We start from the raw sequence: 23,315 nt of genomic DNA on the forward strand, positions 1-23,315 counted from the left end.
TGGCCAAATATCAGCATTTTCTTTCTTTTCATTTTTTTACGATTGCAAATTGGCAAAGTATTATAATTGATTGTTCTAGCAAAGGGATTGCACAATTGTATATATGTTTTGAGCACACAGACTTATGGAGCATTGTTTTATTATCACTGATTTTTTTATTTTTTTGAAAGGAATGCTCACGTTCATATTGATGTATTTTAATAAATGTTAACTTGGCCCATTACGTGACTATTTGTGTTGGGGGGGCCCGACTTTTTTTTTTCTCCAAAGGGGGGGCATGACAGAAAAAGTTTGAGAACCACTGCTGTAAGCTAACCCTGTAGTCAGCATTGCCAGGACTCCCTTGACAAAAAAAGCAAGGTGATTCTTTAATTCAATTTGGAATATTCTTTGACAAACACGATGATACTTACATATTTTGCTCAGCCTGATCATCCAACAAATGAACACCACTTTAACGATCTGATAGTGTAATGCATCGGCAGAAGTAAAATGCTAACTTTATTCTATTAACAAACTACCTCACGTTTGCATGTCTGCCACCACCGCTTAGCTAAAGTGGCTAGTATTCCGTGTGATGACGTTAAGTAGTTTCATTGAGACCTTTGTTAGCAGACGCTCTTTTTATGACACATAGAAGCTTCTGACATTCATGGAGGTATTTACTGACATATTCTATTTTAGAACAAAGTGTAAACATTTCTTAACTCTTGTGTTATGTTCACATTTCGCACCCTTTGGTAATGTTCGGGTCAAATTGACCTTGGACATATTTCAGGGTTTAAAAAAAATACAGAACTAAATTCAACATGCACAATTCCTTATATATATTGTCTTTGACTCATTCCCCAACAATATAAATGAAATATATGATTAGTTTTTGAAAATGCTCTTTGCTAGATCAAATTTAACAATGGAAGTGTCCGTCGCTTTTTGTGATAAAAATGTAATTTATGTTAAAAAAAAATACACTGTAATAAAAACTAGATTTACATTTTGCTCATGCTTTTCTTGGACAAATGTAAATGAAATTTGTTTTCATTAATGTTTATTATTTTTAATCTGTCATATAATAATCAAAGCCCTGAAGGAAATAAAGCAATTTATCAGCAATTGGAACACAATAACCACACATCCAAAAGTATTTGGCTGTGAAATATAGAGAGAATGAAACATCCATATAAATGACATAGAACAGATATAAACACAAAGCAAATAAAAACAATTAACAGTCACTATTCATGAAATACAGTATATCCGAAAAATATATTGATGAAGTGACGCTGCAGAACATCATGTGAGTCAATGGGCAAGTCCGTTTAGGAAACACATGATGTACAGAACTTCTTCGTGTGTATAGCACAGATGTACTTGTTGCAGTTGCTGCATGTAGTCTGTGTCTTGGAGTCCTTTGAGGGTCCACAGACCTCACAGCTGGCTGTGGGGTCTTCCAGAAGCTGACTGTGGGGGTCATCCAGCTGCTGGCTCTGAGTCAAGTTCATCTTCCAATTTGCTGTCAAATTCTGAGTTTACGTCCACATTATCCTCATCTTCAGAAATGTCTTCCTGTTCCACTTCACCGTGTTCTTCTAATGCATTCCACTCACTTTCATCTATTATTAGCTCCAAGGCTCTCTGAGCAGAATATCTTTTGGCCATTTTGCTGGTAGATAATAATTGTAGTTCTGCACTACACTGTTACTACACTGAGGTTATGTCTCTGTTTAGTCCCTCCTCCGGCGTGCAGGTGCGAGGGGGACAGTGCGAGAAAATGTAAAATGTTTATACATTTCTGAAAGATCTAAAATGTTTATAATGTTCTAGGATAGTTTTGTGTACACACTACAAAGGCTAAAGATCAAGGGAAAACAGGATCAAACAGCTTCTCTATGCATAAAATTGTGTGTGTGTGTGTGTGTGTGTGTGTGTGTGTGTGTGTGTGTGTGTGTGTGTGTGTGTGTTTCTGTGTGTTTTTATCTGTCTGTCTGTCTCTTATGAAGGACACAAATACGGTTGGGCATCTTTCCATAAGTGGAAAAAATAAAAACAATTCCACATGTCCTTCACAATAAATTAGCCCCGGCCATTGAGTTTCAGGTTGAACGAAAATATCCTTATATATTTTTTTATTCACTGAAAATGAAAATCGGGTCAATTTCACCCAAACACCACACAAGGGTTAAGCTTGTGTTAACCACACGTCTTAATTAAGCCATTTAACCAAAAACAAGGGAACCAGAAGTGGTATAATGCTAATTTATTTCGGGGTTTAAGAACTCATTCCTGCACACTTCTGATATAGACAATGTTTTTGACCAATTTTATATATGATCCTTCTTACTTGAATTCAAATGTAGATGATATCAAAGCTGCACCTAAATAGCTATTCTGAATGTTTCTTCCAAAGCAGCTGTCAAGACATTTATTGTTGTAATATATTTTCCTCCTCTTAACTGTCAAATGTTCTATATCTCTCAATGGCTGGGTGTGTCATGAAGTTCTGTAAATCAGTATGCTTTAAGCATGTCATATATTCTGTAGGCAGACATTTACACTTGACTGTCTGAACTTTCTGGAACTCATTATTCTGTCATATATGGTGAACCCCACCCTTCTGGCACCTAGAGGTAAACAAAGCTTTGATGATTTTCTGCACTCTTTCTCACCAACTCCACTCCAAAAGTCTATGCAATACTTTGTACATTTTTAAGATGACAAAAAAAGAATGATTCCGTTTGTATTTGAAACACATAATAAATATTTATTTCAGACAAAAAATAATGTTTTACAGTTGTTTGAAAATCTTTTTACAACAAGATGGCCCTGCTATACAAGTATCCACACAAACTAAGTGACAGTCTCTGGTACGAATGCATACTGAATGTGTCATCTGATCACAATACATCCAAGGATTGTTGTGCAGACCTCATGAAGACCCCATTAAGCAATGTTTTCAACCTCAACTTTAAATATAAGGACTCTGTAAATGTGAAATTGAGGTTAGTTCAAAAACTTAGAATCAACAGTCCAATCTCTGCACAGCATAGCACAGACGTGAAGTAAAAGAGGACATGGAAAAGAGCATATAGCAATCCAATGGAATTGCCATCTTGCCATCTTTCTGCTGGATGTGTAACATATTATTGTGAGCTGGTTGTTCAGTCGCTTTAATTGCTCTGGTAAAAAATAAAAAGGTTAATGCTGCTTTAACAGTGCTTTGAGATAAATACTGACATTTTATGGAAATTAGGGCTTAAAATAAGGGTTGTAAAAATCATAGCTGCTTCTGAATGCTGCAACAATGAAATACATGCTAATGACAGCATTCCATTGACTCTCAAGGATTAGTTATTCATTTACAACGTACAAAATTGAGTGTGAAAATGAAGACCTAAATTAGAAACTAATCCTGTTGTGGATCCTTTGGTATGCAGTGTAATTAAATACAAATCAATGCCTTTCCTAGGTAACCAAAAGGTACTATAATTCTGTGCTCTTATATATGGGTCAATAGCCTTCCTTATAAAAGTGGATCTGGTTTCACACGTATCAGATTTATAGTAAAATAATGGTTGAACCTAACACACTATTCCATATGCTCCAACATGGCCAGGCGTCTTTACTCAAACCAATGATGTTGAATTAAAAGAGGTTCAAGAATAACAGAGCCAAGTCTTAGATTTGGGTGGGTGGTCTGCCCTCCTACCATGGTGGTATAAGGCGACTAAATGTGGTACACTCAGAACATTGACATGGCAGGACTTTTTAAAGGGTAAAAAACATTATTTTTCTTTTCATCTCGCGTGTTTCAACATCTTGCGCCCAGACGGGACAGAGTGGCAGCACCACACCTTTTATTATCTTAAATAATACCCACAAGTCCACTTTTTCTCTTGTGAAAACACTGAAAGGATGTTTTGCTAAGTGGCTGGCTCTATCCAGCCTATGACTTACACAGCGCCACACATACTCAGACAGAACAGTTTTTGCCATAACATGAGCACGTGGATTTGTTGAGCAGACTTGTAGTGTCAGACAACAAAAGACATAGAGTGATGCAGAAATGAGTAATTTTGAAAGGTAAGATACCTGAAACACAAGGTTATGAGATTTTCACGTTTTATTCTACGACATAAAATACCATATGAAATACCCAACTGGTGAATTTCCGAAGCCTCTTAGTGTCTTAAATCGGCAGTTGCTAACAAGTGACTAAATAACTCCAGTAAACGTCAGCACGCCAAACAAGAGTCTGTCTTTAGCATAGTGATGGTGTCGGACCGGGGTGTCCTTCGTATACACTATAGCCCTAATGTTAGCTTTTTACTTGTGGCGATTGCATTTACACTCCATAAATCATACAAGTGTTAAGTGTAAACATTTGAAAATGATCCTGCTGAACAAAACGTGTGAGTGTGTTTGCCACAGATCTTATTTTCTGCTATATTCCTAAATTTAATAGAAAAATCCCATTGCTTTTTTGTCGTGGGGACCATTGAGATGCTAACTTCCGGATAGACAGACAAAAACAGGCCATTTCTCCACCACTCTATTGACATGTGTTACTATCTTACCTCTAAGGGTCAACCAGCACACTAAATGTTTAGTTCCACTGGGTTCAGATGGCAGATTCCAACTTCTTGGGCAAAAAGAACACTGGTCAAAAGTATCATCTGACGTAAGAAAAATATGAAGTATTTGAAAGTACAAAATGTATGCCTGCACAATGATTATCATCTTGATTGAATAGCTGTTTTGTTCCCAGTTTAATCTTTAATCATGCCCAAATGAAGATTACGCCGGGAACAAAACACAACATTTTGGCCACTTGTACATTCTGTTTGCTGGTCAGCTATGGAAGTTAAAAAGTGAAAAAGCTATTTATCGAGCAAAAGTTTTGAGTGAAACATTGCTTAAACAGGTCTGTGGTGACCTGCCAGTGATTATTTTTTAAATCAAAACTAGATAGTAGATTTCCTTGCAATAATGTCATTGTCATACTTGCCTTATTTAGACACAGTTATTTCTAGTGTTGATAAAGCAGCAACAATGTCAGCATACCATTTTACCCAGATTGATCAGAACTCCATTCAGAAAACAAACATTTTAAGAAAATGATAATACAGCATTTTAAATGCTTTTTAAATATATTTGTTCAATTAAACCTCAGTATTTCTAAAAGTAAAATCTAAAACATAAACCTCCTTGTGTGATAACTTTTGTAAAAGACAGAAGCTTATGTGTCATAAAAGACAAATCTACTAATAAGTAAGTCGACTAACGACATCACGTCGAACACCAGTCCGTTATTAATTTCTTTATAGTGTAATATTAGCTATGTACTACTGGGGATTGCATTTACGCTTCAAAAATCATAAAAACAGATTTAAAATGTGGAGATTATCCTCCTGAACAGAAGGTTTAAGTATCATAAATGTGTGTTTGCCATTCTTTTTCTGCAACACTACGAAGTCCAACGGAAAAATCCTATTGGTTTCAGTCGCGGGAGGCCTTGCAATGCTAATTTCCTGGTCTGCCTACACAAATACTTAATCACTGAACCTCTCAATAGCTTTGTCTTGAGTTGACTTCCATAAATCGGACTCAGCTTTACTAAATAGCCCAATCATGTGCCAGGCAACACAGGCAGCCAAATATTTACATTCAGTAACGTCAGGAGTATAATGGAGATAACTTATCAGTGTCATTGACCTCAGTTTCCCCTCCAGGTATTTTAAGCGCTGAAACATAAACAAATGGTTGAAAAGGTCCATTGAGAATATTCTAAATAAACCTTTATAGAGTCCTAATATAAAGCACATTTAGTAACTCATTACCTTGGGGTGCCGCAGGATTAAATAGAGACCACAGCAGGTGTGTGCTTCACATCAAAGTGTGGCTTCAAGAGTGAACAATGGAGGATTAATTTACAGTCACTTCATTGGAGTAAACACATTATTCTCTTCACTTGGCCTCCATTTCTCCTTTGTGTAACACAACGTTTAAGCTAAATATTTTTACATTGCAAGTGTTGGATTGCCTTGGCAGCTTCATGTACACACAAGAGAGAACTAAAGGCTGGGAAGTGATATTTATAGATCGAAGGTCAGTTTCCCCTGAGACAGAATTATTGCATGGCTCGTAATGTAGGACATGGTTATAATCAAACTAGTGGTTAGCATACAAAAACTAGACTACACTGTTGACCATTAAACGTTTTTAAATGTTCTTTGAATGTCATGTGTGCTTCACTTTTTAGAGTTATTTTTACTTGATTGTATGCCTGCAAGTTATATAATGATCAGGTGAATATAATTAACATTTATTTTTCTTATAGTTTCATATTTAACAGTTATTTACATAAATCTCTTCAGCTGAATCCGTGTATCATCCTCCATTTGTTTTTCTTTATTAAACAAGTAAACGGGAGAAGAGAGGCCTTTTTGCTTTTTACCTCACTAAATGGTCTAATGGTCATTGGAGCGAGGGGCGGGGTGAAACTCACGGAAGTGATTTCAAACAAAAGCACTCGTTTGCTTGGAACGGTGATAATATTATAAACAAGGTGAATTTAGCGATCACAAGGAAAACAGCCAAGACACATATTGAGCCCAGAAAATGAATGTTATTAAGGGCTGTAAATATAATAAGCTAATGTCTAAAATGGACAACATTGTTAGATTTAAACTTTGCAGCGATTCTGCACTGCGGTCAACTTAGCCGTCTCTCGAGTTTGTTATTATTTTTTCTGCAATTAGTTCTTCTTGAGATTGACACTGTTGGACTCAGTACTAGTGAAACAACTCCCACAAGTACTATGAGGTACTTTTACTGTGTACTTTCTGTCAATGTCCCCTCCTGAGTACAAGAATGCATGTTTCTTTGCTATTTTGAATAAGCGTTAAAACACCTTTCTTCAGAGTATTTTAAGGGGATATGGTAGACTCAGCAATTCTTCCAGTCAGTACTCAAGCAGCAGCATTTTCACCCCTTGGAAAGTCTTTAGAGTCTGGCCTGGATAGCTGGTCTATCCTTCAGCAAAGTGACACACCCTTGTGACTCTTGTTGGCCTCTTATGACAATGATGTCTTTTAAATAGGATTGTTTCTCTACTCCTAGTTCGTTTCTCACAGATTCTTCCATCAGTCCCATCCATTGCATGTCAGTCAATAGAGCTTCGAAAAATGTCTCCAATTCAACAAAAAAAAATGTTGGGAGTGAAGGCCAGAGCTAAATTATAGATTGTTTGATTGAACTACATGATGGATATCTTCCCCAGCCTCAAGGAAATCCAATAAAATAAATGGATTCACAATTTAAAAAAATTGATAAAAATGTATATATTAATAATGTTGTGTGCAAACATTTCAAATTTAATTACAAAAGGAAAAAAAGTGTACTTTTGAAAAGATTTCTCACAAAAACCTTTCTAAATTATAGTGAATTATTAAAAAGGGTTTAGTTTATATAGCTTTTTCTGACTAAAATAGTTGAAATTGAACGTAAATTATATCAAACCCCACATCCATGGCAATTAACCAATTTTTGCCCGCTATTTAAATTGACTTTGTTTGAAATTAATAACAATATTGATATTATATCGATATACAGCATATCATTGATGCTGTCTTTCTGAACACTGTTCAAATAAAATACTGCAAATGAAGAATATTTGTAATGTTCTGCACATATAGTGCCTTAACTTGAATTTGAAAACATGTGGCAACTTTATTAATACAGCAGATGAAAAGATTTGTGGAAGGATAAATTCTTCATGGGCTTCAATGGCTCTCTAAATAAAGGGCGTTTTATGGTTGCTTGTATTATCCTCAGATAGTGGTTTGTTTAAATAACGAGTGACATTTGAATAAATATTGCAAAAAAGGGCTCCAAAAAAGGCATATATATATATAACCTGGCCGGCTTAACCAGTGTGTATTTCTTCAAGCACCAAGATTCATAGTTTATAAAGTACAATTCTGGGCCATTGATTGTGTAATTACTAGTGGCTGAGAAATAATCATATATTAAAAGACAGCAGCATCATAAGAGGCCAACCAGAGTGACAGAGTGTGTCACTGTGATGAAGGATAGTTGTGACAAGCTATCCAGACCAGACTCTAAAGACTTTCCAAGGTGTAAAAATGCTGCTGCTGGAGTACTGACTGGAAGTATTTCTGATATCATGTCCACCATTTCCTCTTACAAATACTTTTTTAATGCTTATTAAAAGAAGAACATGCATTCTTGTTCTCAGGAGGGGACATTGACAGAGGATTACTGGAAAAGTACACAGTAAGTACTTCATAGTACTTGTGGGGGTAGTTTCACTAGTACTGAGTCCAACAGGATCGATCTCACGAAGAACTAATGGCAACAAAAAATAATTCCCTCATCAAACTTAGCAGAAGTGGCTTGATTTTGTTCTCAGGATGGGACTTTGAGAGAGTATTTCTCAAAGAATACACAGTAAAAGTACTTCAATGTATTGTTAGTAGTAGGCTAACTAATACAAAGTCAAACAGTATCAATTTCATTGAGAACTAATGGTACAATTGTATTTGTATCACTCATCAGCCAGGCCTTTTAGTTAAATCACATGGATTTATTTGAATTTTTCTTGATTAAGAGTATCACAAGTCTGGGCATAAATGGCTTCTAATAGGTTATGTATCTTAAGAAAATGTGTGTATTTGCTATGTACAGTAGGTCTAACAGATGGCGTTTCTGTGTGGCAGAAGAAGGTTTCTGATTACAGGTGTCGTGACTGAACGGTTGTTAAAAAATCTACAGTGGGCTTGCAATATAGTAGGTGAAAACTAAATCTCTGGGTATTTTCGAAAGAGCTCTGCACACAGATGGTACATTGTAGTTCCAAGCTCACAGTCTTACTGTACAATGCATCATTCATACAATCCTGCCAAGACTCAACTGTTCCCCGGCGTTCTCAGTGCTTGTGTGTTTGCTTAGTTCCTATACTTTTCCAGTCAAGTGGGTTCTTATTTTATTCATGACATCTCTGAAAAATGCACCACGGCGTGGAAATATCGCAGAGAAGATGAAATAATGCATGGATAATGACTGAATGTGTCAACCTACACAATGTTCTTTTTGTTTTGTACTAACTCTAACAGCAGTTTGAATTATTTGGAGGTTAGAACCTCACTCAAAACCTGGGATGGCATTAATTGAAAAGTCGTAGAATAAATAAATAGATACAACACAGTAGAAAAATAAGGTTAGCTATTTACTTATACATCCAAGGTCACTATAATGGGGTCAGTGGACTGGCATTTTGGGCATTAAACACCTAACAAAGTGCAGTAACACCCCTTAAAGAGGCTTGCACAGTCTCCGTAGAGATTTTGGCTTGGAGGGGAGACTACATTAAGAGAGGAGGCGTTGTGCCAGGGAGTTCGGTTGGCAGCGACAAATGTGAACTTTTGCCCAGTCAAAGTGCTCATTACTAAAAGTCTGTACAGAAAGGAAAAGGACTACTTAACTCCTTATTTGCACATCATTGCAACCTATAGGCAATGGCAGTAGTAGAAAGGAAAACAAGGCAGCTAAAATACACAGGCAGTGGTTTGAGATTCAGCGTAAAGATAATATTCACCGTAACGATTATGAATTTCGATGAAAATCTGCTTGCTGAATAAAGCAGATAGACTCTATTTTTTTGTTTTCAGGACCAAAATAATGTAGTAGGTTACCATCATCATTGCACTTATGCCCAAGGTAAATAAAGGGATCCATAGGATAAAAAGTTGGATAAAATGTTTTTTGCTAGATTTGCACTTCAAGTAGGGTTTTTTTCTGAACTCATGATGTTTAACACACCACCCCCACCACAGAGATCTAACATCAGGTGTGTCCTTTTACAAAACTGGAATAAACAAAGGTAAGAAGAAGTCATTATCCATAGCTTCTTTGTCCCCGCTACCCAGAGACACTGAGGTGTCCGAAGAGGCTCCGATTGGCCGGAGCTTGAGGGCGGAGGAATTCCCACTGGCTGGGTCCAATTTAAATTTACACAAGCATGTGGATCTCATCGTACTCATCTCGTCCATCTTCGTCAAAGTTGGGAGAATCTTCGTCGCAATCCAGCTGTGAAAAGACAATTTCTCTTCAGTGATTTATATTCAAGACATGCTCAAAGGTCAAAATGATGCATCTTAAGATGCTTTCATACCTAACCTGGTGTGGGCTGTTTAAATGAACTCAGATGCGCATTGGGCTGGTTTGAGAGCTGTCAGTTTGAACCATCGGACTGAGACCATACGAAAGTTGGGTTTTGGCATACTTCCAGGTGGATTTCATGAGAGTGGACTTTAGCATAAATAAACAGCTAAACTGCTAATGTTGAAAGACAGGGTTAGATTAAATGATTGATACTTCTCTCAAACGTTGAAGTCTTTAAGTTTAAAGCTACATCCAGCAGCTAACTAATTTAGCCTACACAGCTATTTGTAAAAATTTAAAAGTTTAAACATATAATGAAAAGTCAACAATATACGTTTTGCTCCCCTCAAACAAATTGTGAAAGATAAAGAAATAGTTGGTACCTAGATTAGTCTGATAGAGAAATGTTTTGTGTTTTATTTTGAAATGTAAATTCCCCTTGTGTCTTGTCTTTTTGTTGTTCCTGTCTTTGGGATTTCTTATTTTTTTGTTATTATCTTCCCCCAACCTTTTTTTTAGGCTACGCTTTCCAGCTGTGTCGTATCCCTGTCTTCCCTAGTGTTCTCTGTCGGTTTGTCATCAATGTCTCCCCGGTGTGCATCGGTCTTTCATAGTTCCTTGTTTTCTGGCTACGTCTGATTTATACCTGCATCCGTCTTTTGTCCTTTGTTTGGGTTCTGCATCCCTCACCCACCCCTTGACAAGAAGAACACAGTAAAGGATAACAAAATAACCTACACAGAGTTTTCTGGTTTATATAGGGGAAAGTTTAGAGATCTGACATCATAGAAGTCCAATTTTGGTAGTTTTCGTGTTTTAACTTTATTTTAAGGCCTTCTCTAGTGTGATTCTACAGCGCCCCGGGTTCGTGAGACCTTTGGCTGAACACACCGAGGATGGTAGTCAAGTTAAGAACAAAGCTATTTATTCAAGCTCCTGAAAAAGTGGACATTTTGGACACGGAAGGTTTTAATCTGACAGTGTTGACATGGGTTTAGGGGATCTAACCAAGAAAACATGGAGCCAGGTTTCAGGATGAACTGTGAGTCTATCTGTGGTCTGAACACACGGCAAAAATAAATATTTGCATAATCATCTAAAAATATTTGGAGGAGAAAGCTGTCCGTGATCTCAGAGGAGAAAATCATTGGTTGTTCATCTGTAGGAGTGATGTTAGACAGATATGAATACATGCCAAGATCCATCTCAAATTAAATCTGCTGGAAAATAAGCATCCTGAGGCGGTGTGGGATCAGATTATAGTGGCAAAGGTTCAAACATTCCTAGAGTTACCAAACTTACCGCCTGGAGCTCTCGTTCCTCAAAGATCCGTGAGAGGATGAGGCGGCGCAGCGGCACCGTCATGATGAGGACGAAGGGGAACGCCAGCGAGGCCTCCGTGGACTTCACTACCCACAGAGCCACGATGCACCCCAGCTGGATGAGGGTGAACATGTTCATACGCCACGTCTTCACCTGAAGACACGTGAGACGGTTAATGGGTTGGAAACCAGGAGGCCATGCACCACAGTACTGACACACACAGTGATACATTAAACACTAACTGCCTCCATCTAGTGGAATTATGTGTGATCAATATGAGACAAACTTAATTATTCTGTAAACTTTTCCAGTTTAAATCTGATACTAAGTAATATCAGGACCAGAAATGTCAAGTTCCATACCAAAACTGAAACCAAAAACTATATAATGTAATGTTTCTTTGGTTTGGATTCTACTTATTTTCAAGCATCGACCCCAAAAACTAAATTTGATTTAGTAAAGCAACAAACTTTATTAAATTGTCAACTTTAAAATAACTGCCAACTATATTGATAACAGATAAGTCCGTTCTAAAAAAGTAATATTTTGGTTTAACAATAAGGTGGTCTGTATACAAATGAACGGGTCTCCAAGCTGGTTCTTGTGAATTTTCCAAAAGGGTTTCAAATGTAACTTGAAATGAAGAAAGATTATTCTTATTACCTATATTATTACATTATCAGTCACAACATCTTATGACATTATTGGTCAAGTTATTATTAATATTTATTACATCTTAGATCATGTACAAATGATTTCACATTTTCAAGATATTTTTACATTATTGGGTGCTACAATCCTTACTGTCCACTACAATGTATTCCATGGCATCATGTTGATCATGCTGTGGATAGCAGCATGATCAACATGTAATTTGTGGATACTGACTTGTAAGCTGCGATGTTATGTCCTCTTCCATTTTGTATTCTATGTCATTTGTTGAGGTAGGTAGTTCAGTTCAGCGTTAACTTGTTTTCGTTAGTTATATAATTTAACTTATGAACATATTTTCATTTATGTTGTTTATTTGATTGTAAAATAATGTTTTTTTGCCAATTGTGTGTCTTACTATTTCTTATCTTTGTTCTAAATGAGCAAATAAGCATAAGGACATGTACTTACATGTCGTTATGCTTATTTGTTAATCAATATTGTCATCTAACACTTTGCAAGAAGGCCCAAGTATTTCCCAAAATGTCAGACTATATCTTTAAGGTAGGAAGGTTCAGCTCAGGCTTACAGCTCCTAGCTCCACGTCTTTCTTGAAACAATGGTCAGGTTCATATATGAACACTGAAACTGGTTTTGCATGCTGTGATCAGTACTCATATTGTTACCGTCCTTTCAAAAATACCTTTCTAATGTGCTTCTCACAGAGTAAGTATCCCAATCATAATACTGGCGGGAATATGAACATACTCAATGATGAAGCTGGTTATTATCTGTTTATTTGTGAGAGAGACTTTCATAGAAGTAAGTCAGTAAAACATCTCTCCTATTTGGGGTCACCATTTTAATCACTTTTTTCTTTCGACATACATCTTGGAAGAATCCATCTCGCTTGTAAATAAAGAAGCCTTGACAGGTAAGTGAGAAACAAATATTCAGGTGATCCGTTTCCTAAGTCTGATCCAAATAGTTTTCTCTCCTGTGTGTATAACTTTGTTTGGTTTCATCTGTGAAACAAGTAGGAAAATATGTTGCCACGTGAAATAAAACATTTTTTTGGCAGAATATGGATCTGAATGACTTTTTATTTATTTATGTGAAAACAAGGGGAGAAAAGTGAAATGTTGGCGAGGGAAATTTATTTTTTAACCTGTGTTCACATTTTACATGTTGTTTCCAGGTCAAAGAAAGAATATTATTTCAAAACCCATTTCCCACCTTATCCATCATAAGTCAATAACACAAAAAGTACATCCTCACTTTCACGGCCCCCCTTATAACTCTGGGGTCTAAATTCGAGCAGAACGTTCCCTTCTCCATGCATCTTGGAGGTAGGTGAAATCCCTACTCTGTCATTTCTTTATCAAAAGAGAGTTCAACACGGATTTGCTTGTCATGGAGAAGTCCAAAACTGTCACAGCAGTAAATCAAATCAATTTACTGCTGAGTCCTCCACCCGGGAATTAGTTAACATTTCAATCCCTGTCTCAGACTCAATGTTTTCTTGAGCATATTTTGATGGTTGAAATACGGCCAATATTAGCCGCCTTTAGCTAAGTGATAGTGACAGGCAGCCAAGTGACTTGGATTTAGTTAATTTATAGTCTGACATTAGCTTTTCACTTCAGCCGATTGCATGTATACTTCAAACATCATATAAGTGGTGTTAATATGTGGAGAATACCCTGCATTTTTCGACAATGGACAAATCACTTGCTTTCTGTCGAGGGATGCTAACTTCCAGGCCAGCCTAACCAATATGTCAGGGCTGCACGACTAAATACTCAGGTCGCTTGGTCAAATCAAGCTATAACCCAAGAAAAAAAACACCAGGTCTCTGCTGCAGTAACCACTCAGCTGTGTTTGTCTTCTCGTTCTCACCACAAACTATAAAATACTTGGCCATGTCAACATTCATATTGCGTGTTTTACCTTGGTAACATAGATGTGATCGGGATGATGCTTGGCGGGCGTGACCATGAGTGTGATGCGTTCGTACAACTGGATGCCTGTCAGAGAGGTGACCCCCATGTACAGGAAGATACCAAAGAGCACCGCCAGAGGGATGAGGCGCAGCACGTCAGTCATCACTATGGACAAACCTGAAGGGTAGACAGGGGTTCAAGGGGAATTAGGGTTAGGGTTAGGTTTGGATAAACTGCAAACATCAGAATAATTTGCAACTGTTGAGAGAACTATTTATTGAACAAGCAAACATCCTTCATGACAAACACAGTCAAAAGCGTTTATTTGAACCATATTCACTATTCGTCTGCCTTGGTTGAAACGCTCTTTGAGCTAATGCTTAAAATCTTTCTCCTCATCCCAACAGCATTTCAATCAAACAAAAGCTCAACAATCATGATGACTCATTGTGGTCGTATACCCAAACAGGATCAAATACTTAGATATTTTGTTGGCAAAATGGTTATTCTGTGAATGAACACGGAGATGCCATGTCGGATATTACTTTTTTTAATTTTTCAAAAATCGTTTTTGATTCATATTGAGGACAATTCGTAAACAGAATGTAAAATCCTTGATAGCTTTTGCTACGGCTGATTAATACTCCAAGAATGTCTAGACATGCAGGAGCTGCAGAAGTGGCACTCTGTACCTTTAGAGCTTATGTTTTCTTTCAAGACAAATTGCCTGGAAAGTCCAGCACTGTAATAAGAAAAATACAACCCCAACAGACAGATGATAAAATAGAATAATTGCTCGGGAAGTGTTCAGTAGTTCAGATCCCTTGCCTCCTCCAGCTCCTTACAGATGCACTGTTGTGTGTTGAAAAGATGTGTTCATTGCGACTTCTTATGAGATTTTGTGGAATTAAAAGCTTTTCTTGATTATTTCTTAGGTCTATAATTGCATTTACAATCAAACAAATGTTCACACTGCACTCAAAAGGAGCATTCCACCACTAACCCTAACCCATTTGCTAGGCCTCATCACCCTTGGTTAGCTTTGCTTTGCCTGTCAAGCTTTATGTTCTAGCTAATGGTGGTAGATTTACTCTGCTAAATTCTCTGTTTTGTAGAAGAAATGGGTCTCCAGTCTACTACTGTTGTAGAGAAGGCTTTTAGTTCCTACCCAACTCTGGTTGATTTTGGCTGAAATCCCAACTGTCGCTGGCAGTTTTCCAACTGTAGCTCCTGTAAGCTAACAATATCACTTTCGCTATACATCGGTTGAAAACTCCTGTCTCAATCTGAATTTTCTCTGATATACTAGCATCTTGGGCATCTTTACTGAGGTTAAAATCAAGTTAGAATAGGGGGGATTTCTTTCATAGACTTCTTTACAATCTGAGTTGTTTTTTAAAGAGGTGCAGTCCCTCCCTGCTGACATTCAGAAACATTGCAGGTTAAATGCTCTCCCATGGAATCGGCAACTTGTACTTTATTTTAACGGAATTATTATGACATAAAAGTTGCTAATGCCTTTGCTTTGGAAATAATGCTAAGCGCTAGTTAGCAGGCTAGTAGACCAGGCATTTGCAGCTAAAGATAAACACACATTTAATGCATTCCTTTGATATATATTCTTATGATTTTGGTTCTTTAAAGGCTAAATAAAGATACCAGCCCTTCACGCTCTTGAGATGATAAGTACCACCCCTACAGTACTACTGCCCCATACATCAGTTTTCAGCATAGAAATCTAAAGCTCAATATGCCTGCGTGCCTATAGTTGCTAAGCTATATTTGTAAAATCTCTGTTCCCAACTTTTTCTTTCCCCTTACCAACGAGCACAGCCACAGCGAGGCCGGTCAGCCTCTGTTCCTTCACCTCTTGGATCATGGGCTTCTCGCCAGGCGCCGTGGCTTTGCTCATGACGGTGAGGGCGTTGACGTGAGTGACGGAGCGCACGGTGGCAGCGGTGAGCCACGGCAGGCCGAAGAGAGGACAGAAGGCTCCCAGAGTGACGATGAGCAGGAGATCCAAGTGGAACCCAGAACCTTTAACCAGGTGACGCTCTTTCTTACTGACTATCAATCTGATGGATTGGAGGAAACATTAGACAAGTCAGTAAACTTTTCTTTAAAACACAGATTCTGCACACAAAACATAACCATAAAAATGTATACTGTACGTACGATGTGATCTGAGTTTCCATGAAAATGAGGATGAAGACAAGGATGGCAGGAACAATAGAGGCCCCCATCATCCAGGCAGGAAAGGGCTGCTTGTCACCAAAGGGGCTGATGAGCCAGCCTCTCTTGTCAGGGGAGGTGACGGAGAAGCCCGACGGCACATTGAGTTTCTACAAGGAGGAAAATAAGAATAATAAACTACTGAGAACAAATTTCTCAGATTTGTTTGAAATGCAATTCAAATTTGGACAATTACCTGTGTGTAAGTGTCGGAAATGGAGTAATCCACCAGCACTGAAACTAAAATTGAGATGGGGATGCCAAAGTCACCAATGATTCTTCTAGCCTGGGGATAAAGAGAAACCAAACATGGATCAAATCAAGTCAACCCTTGTTAAAGATCTTATCACATAAAAAGTAATATATCCTTAGAGTACATTTTAACCCTTGGTTTGTGTTCGAAAGTTGTTACCGTTCATGGTGTTCGCGGGTATATTTTGAACCATGATTTATTTTATTATTTAAATAATGACTAACATCCAATATTGTTTTAACTACATCATAACTAACTTATAATGCATTCATAACCGTACAATCCTGTTATTATTTTATGGCCCAAAACACATTACACCACATATTGCACACGTGAATGTGTGGTTCAAATGTTAGTGTACATATTCTTCGTGAAAGGTTGAGTTCCCGTAGGGGGATGGGAGACCAGGTGCATGTTGCGAAAAAAGTATTGTTGGCTGCAGTCAAATAGTCCATTTAGCTAAGGAACCTTCCCAACCGAGTGAAATGACCCGGAAGTTCCTCAGTGGCAGCCATGATAAGTGCCGTTCGAATTTTCTAGTCTAGATGATAGGAAAGGAGGTTTCAAACTTCCTTTATAACCTCCTTTAGCTTAGGAACCACTGGACCTCCCTTACCGAAAGGAGAGGATGCTGCCCCACAATGCCTTGCAGCCGCAGCACAACAGTCGGCCGTTCACGGAAACAACCGATTATGACCGAGAAATGATATCATGAAAGTTAGGGTGCTTATTAAGGGGCACTGAGCGCTCATGCCCCCCCCCCAACACACGTACCAAGAAGTAACACCACGCCTACCCAATCCTACCAACATGACCAATATTTAGAATTTTCAGTCAATCTGGCATGTCAAATCGCACACCTATTTGTCAAAAGCAGGGACACAGCCACATAGTTCAACCAAAGTTGGTCTAGCCTTTTGCCCTTTTAGTCAAAAATCACAAGACAAAGATACAATGGATAAGATCCCAAGACAGTGTATTGCTCAGGAATACCTAGGTGATATCACACACAACCTCAGAACAGCACCCCACTTAATGCCAAAACATGACTGGCTGGCTGTACAAGTACATAAGGAGTTGTATTAGTTACAAACATTGAGAGTTACAAAGTAAAATATGTAGTGAAATGGTGTGGTTGCTCAACTAAGTGATCAGTATATGTGATGGAAGATAGTGTGTGTGTGTGTGTGTGTGTGTGTGTGTGTGTGTGTGTGTGTGTGTGTGTGTGTGTGAGAATGAGTGTTTATGAGAGACAGTGGATCTTAACTTTTAGAAGTGTTTCTTCCTTGACTTTCTCTTTGAAAAGTCTGTGATTAGGTCATCAAATCCAGATCCCTCACAAGATCAGACTCGATGGCCATCAAAGAAAGGGCTGAAAGTCTCTTCTGAGCCATGGTTGTCCTAAATTCATTTTGATGCGTTTAAGCTGTGAAAAGGACCTATCACCCTCGCAGGTGGTTACAGGCAGTGTGAGAAAAATCCTGAGCGCAACAAAAACATTGGGGAATGTTGTCTGTAGTCCATGTTTAAGCACCACCTGCAGTCTATTTGCAAGATTTGTATCTGGCTCTGTGCTGACAAAAGCCCTAAACTGGATCAGCTCATCTCCTAATGACTTATCCAAGTCAGTAGGATATGATGAGAAGAGAATACTGGCCCGTCTGCAGAGATAAGTGTCATCACAGCACATGTCAAATAGGACTCCAAAGTGATCATGTATGTATTTGTATGCATCCAGGCATTTGCTAAGTCCTGAGAGCAACCTGTCAATAATTACATTGAATGTCTCAACCTGGAATCTTTTACTGCCAGTCAGTGCGACCTCGTGCTCCACTGTCTCATCATCAAATACTCGTCTTTTACCAACACGGTGAGTCTCGTGCTGGTATGTCTGTGTCACGCCGGTCACGGCCCGGGCAGATGTCTCAAAGTCCGAAAATGTCCCTCGTAGTGATGCAACATAAGTGCGCAGCGATTCCAAAAGTCGCAGAGCGGTCATTAGGTCAATGTCTTTCTTTTGCAAGCCAGTGCTTGTAAGGTTGAATTGGTGCAGTACAGTGTCCCAAAATATTGTCAGCAGAGCAGTCTCTAGTTTCCCAAGTTTGCCACACAGCGCAGAGGCCTCTTGCCGTGTGTCCTGACGCTCTTCGTCATCAGCCGCCAACATTTGTAAAGCCCCTCTAATACCTCATTCACACCAACGGTGTTTCAGGGCCGGTTCGGAGGTGGAGCTTGAAAAGCACCGGGTTTTCCTCTTCACACCGCAGCGGAGCAGCCTCTTAGCTCCGGAATCCGGTTCGTTTCAAGCACCAAAAGAATATCCGGCTAGATCGAAAGCACCGCATACGTCACGCTTACATCGAGGCGGGGCAGGGCAGGGGCGGGATCAACTCCTGAACAACAACAAAAAGCCCGCGTTTTATCCAGTTTGTACACAACGATGGAGAAACTTAACAAGCAACTATTTTCAACACAGTTGACACCAACAAAATTCAAGGAGTGTGCTGCGCACGGAATGTAATGTATGAGTGGGTTGCTTTTCTTGCAGCCCATTATATTTTCCTGACATGTTGGATGCGTTGTCATAAGCCTGGCCATGGCAGTTTGAGAGATCCAGCCCCATATCAATGACCATCTTCATCACACAAGAGGGCCCTCTTTACTCAAGGGCCCCTGGGCACTTTCCCAGGTTGCCCATATGATTAATCCGGCCTTGCATATATGTTGTAGTCCATAGAAAACTGTAGTTTCCATAGTTTCCCCACAGCAGCAGATGCACATTTATGACGTCCGCTGGCGCATCATAAACACGTCGGATAGTGAAAGTGCAGTCGGATTCTCTAAAGTACCACAGTCTCATCTCCTAAATCCTTTTGAATTCTCCTATCCACTATCCCTTAATCCCGTGACGTTTCACTCAGAGGTCAAGGAACATACGATAGGGTTAGACGTTAGGAGCTGATTTTTGGACTATTCGACTGCAACCCTTGTGTTTCTCCTTCCCTGCCCTTGTGTTTCTCGTCTCGTGATTACCCCTCCCTGTATTTAGTGTTGTCTCTTCCTGTGTTCCCCGTCGGTTCATTGTTTGTTTTTCCTGTCTCCCTCCATGTCAATCACGGTCAGTCCTTCGGTATGTTTTTTCCTTGTGCTTTCGTTTTGTTTCATGTCATGTTTTTTTGTCATCAGCTTTTGTAATAAAGCTCGCTTTTGTTTATAGACCTTTACCCTTTTTGTAATCTGCTTTTGGGTCCTACCTTTTCCGGAATCCGTACAGTGATCTTAACAAGTACTTTTCCTCGTATTTTTCCCTTTTAGTTCCGATAGTTCCTGGGATTTTGCGTTCACACCAAAAAGAGAACTTAGTTCATGAGAACTTCCCCCCCCAGTTTTGTGAAGTCGCCATTGTATTTGCTGGCATTAGCATTATTAGCATTAGCCTAGCGCACCAACAGAGAGAGACTAACTTATGGCAACACAAAAGAAAACATTGGAGCGGTGAAGATGAGGAGGTGTCGGCGTTCTGGCGATTTACTCAGAAACTCCCAACTCCGGGGACTTCGGGTGGCAGTATACGTCATGAAGTTGTTTGCGGCCTGCCAGTAAACCCAAAGTAGAAGAAGAAGAAGTGACGTCAGTGGCTTCATTTGCGTAATCTTCCCTCAGGGACTGGTGGAAACGCGATCCGCTCTTTAGTTCCATGGGGGAACTAAGTGCTGGGAACTAAGTACGGCAAAGTACTTGGTGTGAAAGCGGCTAAAGATGAATCTTTATTGGGCCAAATTGGACCCAGAGTCACCCACAACAATGCTGCTGGGTCTTCCCAGACCCTAACACCAAATGATACACTTTTTTTTGGTTTTTAATAAAAGCAGGACAACATTGAAGCATTTTTTAGTGTTTTGTTGCTATGCTAACAGAATATTAAATGAAATTTAGCTTTGCTGATCTAACCTTTTAGATTGACTTAAAACGAACAGATATTCAGAGAGTATAATAGTAGAAAGGCTGCTTTCCCTCAAAGCAGCAGGTTGTCCTCATTTACCGCCCCCCCCCCCCAAACCTTCCACCTCATTCATGTCTGAGTTGTCTGAGCTTCTCGTTTTCTGTTTTATAGAGCTATTCTCCTCCACCATCTTTGTTTGTGACGTAAAGAGTGTAAGAGTCACGTTTCTGAATCGGACACTCTGAGTGGATACAGTCACAGCCAATCGGAGTCTGATTCAGAGGGTTGCCTGTCAGTTCCGTTGTTATGTGTACTGAAAAGAGAGCCGGTATAATTGCACGCGCAAAAACAAAATAAAAGTTGGAATACGTTATTTTAGTGTTTTGAAATTAAACTGAGGTATGGCAAGGAAGAGTTACTACAGCTGAGGCTTTGGAGCTGATTTTTCAAGGGGACAATGTTGATGAAAATTCTGACGAATCTGCTCAGTATGCGATGTGTGATTACATGTGTACTCTTCAAAATTGGCAGGAAATCTTTTTACAATTCCTCGCAAAAACGCCCATGGACACTTCCCAAAAGAATGGGCATACCTAATGAACAGAATAAGTTAGAATCTTCGAATCAGTTCTGATACAATGATAATAATGTGTGCAATTTTATGTGTTGAATGTTTCTTTCAATGTTATGGTTAGCAGTTAATAATGAAATAAGTAAAAAATTCAAGCTCCGTTTTTTCTTTTTTTTCTTTTTATTGGCCAATATTTCCTATTATAGTATATATAAGTCTCTAATGATTGACATCAAGAGCTGAGGTTGTGCTGATTTCTGGGATGTGTAAAACTCGATTATACTGCAAAGAAATGACAATTTATAAGGCAAAACACAAAAATATACAAAAACGGAAATGTATGTGGGTCTCAGAGGGTTAATAGACTGAGTAAAGCAGGGTACCTTGCCACCTAAAAAACGACTGTTTCGGAGCTTCCTGAGGAAGAACGCCACGAAGAAAGTGCCAATCATGAGGACAAAAGACAGGAGAGCCGTGTTGGGCTGGTTGAGGAGGTGGTAATTAACTTCTTCAGCTGAGTTTGGGTCACTTGAGTATGTAGCCATCAGTGGATGCTCCCTGAACACCTGGAAACAAAAAGACAGTCTTACTTATTTGCAGCGGCTCTTTCCAGATATGATAATAGAAGGACTGAAACTTATAAGGATTTTGATTAGCATAAAAAGCTTTTCTTTATTGTCCAAATTCTTCTCTAACTCAGTGTGCTGTGTGACATCTGGCGTTTACCTTGAAGAGCTTAGAGAAGGTCTCATAGATGAAGATGAGAGAGATGAGGAAAGCAAAGATTTCCTGGGTAAAGGGTGAGATGAAGCGAACGAGGAAGCTTCCCTCCGCTGCTACCATCACCAGGACGATGAAGATGAGCCAGAAACCAATCCACACACGACCCGTCAGATACTCAAAGTTGTGGGCCTGACAGAACTGAGTGAAAAGACAAAGACATGTTATTTACAAACGGAAGTCCTGAGAGACAAAACTACAAAAATCTGCTGGTCCATATTCCAGTGTGATCTATATTGTTTCGATCAGGTTACAGCCATAACCACCGAACATAAATCAATGGCAACAAAAGTTGAATGAGGTGTTTAACATGACAGATTCACAGCTCAAATGCAGCAGAAATCGAATACTTTAAAGGTGTTAAAACTAAATTGCTTTGACTTATTTTCCCTATCTTGTCAGTTATAATTTATTTATTATTATTTATTTTTATTGAAATAGTTTTGTGTATTTTCATTGTCCTCTTTTATAAGTTCCTTATTTCAGAGACTGTTGACAAATCCATGAGTATAAAATTGTATGGCATTAAAGGTGGGGTAGGTAAGTTTCAGAATCCGGCTCGAGATACACTTCTTGTTATATTCCATGGAATGCTCTTAACATCCCAATAGCAATGAATATCTTAAGTGCTTTGACAAAAAATCCATAAAAAAATGTCATCTGTGGAACCTGTAATACTGTAAAAACTACAACCAATTGGATTGGATTGCCGCCCTGTCTGTCAGCCTTCCATCTCGTGCACGCACAAATGTATCTCGTGCCCTCATTGGGCGTGCCGTCATTGGGCGTGCATTGCAGCAGTACTTCAATGACTCGCCAGCAACAGGCGGCCACTTTCACCATGGCAGAGTTAGGTTCAACATCGTCTACTGGTTGCAAAAGAAAAAATGTAACGGAGCAAATTAAGAAAAAAAAGAAAGTGGAAACTAGGAGAAGTCAAACCAGAGTCAATATCGGAGTTGCTTTGGCTGTGTAGTATTGCTAACCTAGATGTGTTTAGCTTTGCCTGATATGTAACGTTACTGCAGCCTGCCCTCGCGGAGGAGGTGCTCTGTAAGGAACTCTGAAGGAAGGGGCGGATTCTTTTTGGCTGTGTACTTTCAAATTTTAGTGCACTCGAGCCGGTTTCTGAAACTTACCTACCCCACCTTTAATACAAAGTTTAAATAAAATACATTTAAAATAAATATATGGTTTTCTCTACTGTGTTTATGAAACAGGTGAAAAAAGGTTTTGGCGGAATAATATTTGTATGGTCTTTAAAAAATCTGCAGAACCGGTCATTTATCCAAGTTACTTTAATATGAAAACAGTTGGGAAAAATAGTTTGTGCTCCATCAACCCATGTTCTAATTAAGACGAAAAGCATTCATGTTTTCCAACAAAAATAAATAAATGACAACTTGCTCTCGTGCAGCATGGATTCCTTCTGTTAAG

General features: G+C 38.8%; 1 protein-coding gene across 3 annotated transcripts in view; it reads right to left on the reverse strand.

Annotated features, from left to right (window-relative positions):
* Window positions 1-2,734: 2,734 nt before the first annotated feature.
* The window catches only part of slc4a3 (solute carrier family 4 member 3), an 84,184-nt gene continuing 63,603 nt past the window's right edge, over window positions 2,735-23,315 (reverse strand). For 2 of the 3 annotated variants that reach the window (XM_079666848.1, XM_079666849.1), the window contains exons 13-20: window positions 21,825-22,019; window positions 21,482-21,664; window positions 16,528-16,617; window positions 16,275-16,441; window positions 15,921-16,174; window positions 14,107-14,276; window positions 11,485-11,658; window positions 2,735-10,107 (exon numbers count right to left, since the gene is read on the reverse strand). In XM_079666848.1, coding sequence (XP_079522974.1) covers window positions 10,030-10,107; window positions 11,485-11,658; window positions 14,107-14,276; window positions 15,921-16,174; window positions 16,275-16,441; window positions 16,528-16,617; window positions 21,482-21,664; window positions 21,825-22,019 — 1,311 coding nt within the window. In that variant the 3' untranslated portion in view covers window positions 2,735-10,029. The remainder of the gene's footprint in view (window positions 10,108-11,484; window positions 11,659-14,106; window positions 14,277-15,920; window positions 16,175-16,274; window positions 16,442-16,527; window positions 16,618-21,481; window positions 21,665-21,824; window positions 22,020-23,315) is intronic. The other variant, XM_079666850.1, reaches the window with a different exon arrangement.

This window comes from Notothenia rossii, assembly GCF_949606895.1.
Source record: "Notothenia rossii genome assembly, chromosome: 2".
NCBI classification, from domain to species: domain Eukaryota; kingdom Metazoa; phylum Chordata; class Actinopteri; order Perciformes; family Nototheniidae; genus Notothenia; species Notothenia rossii.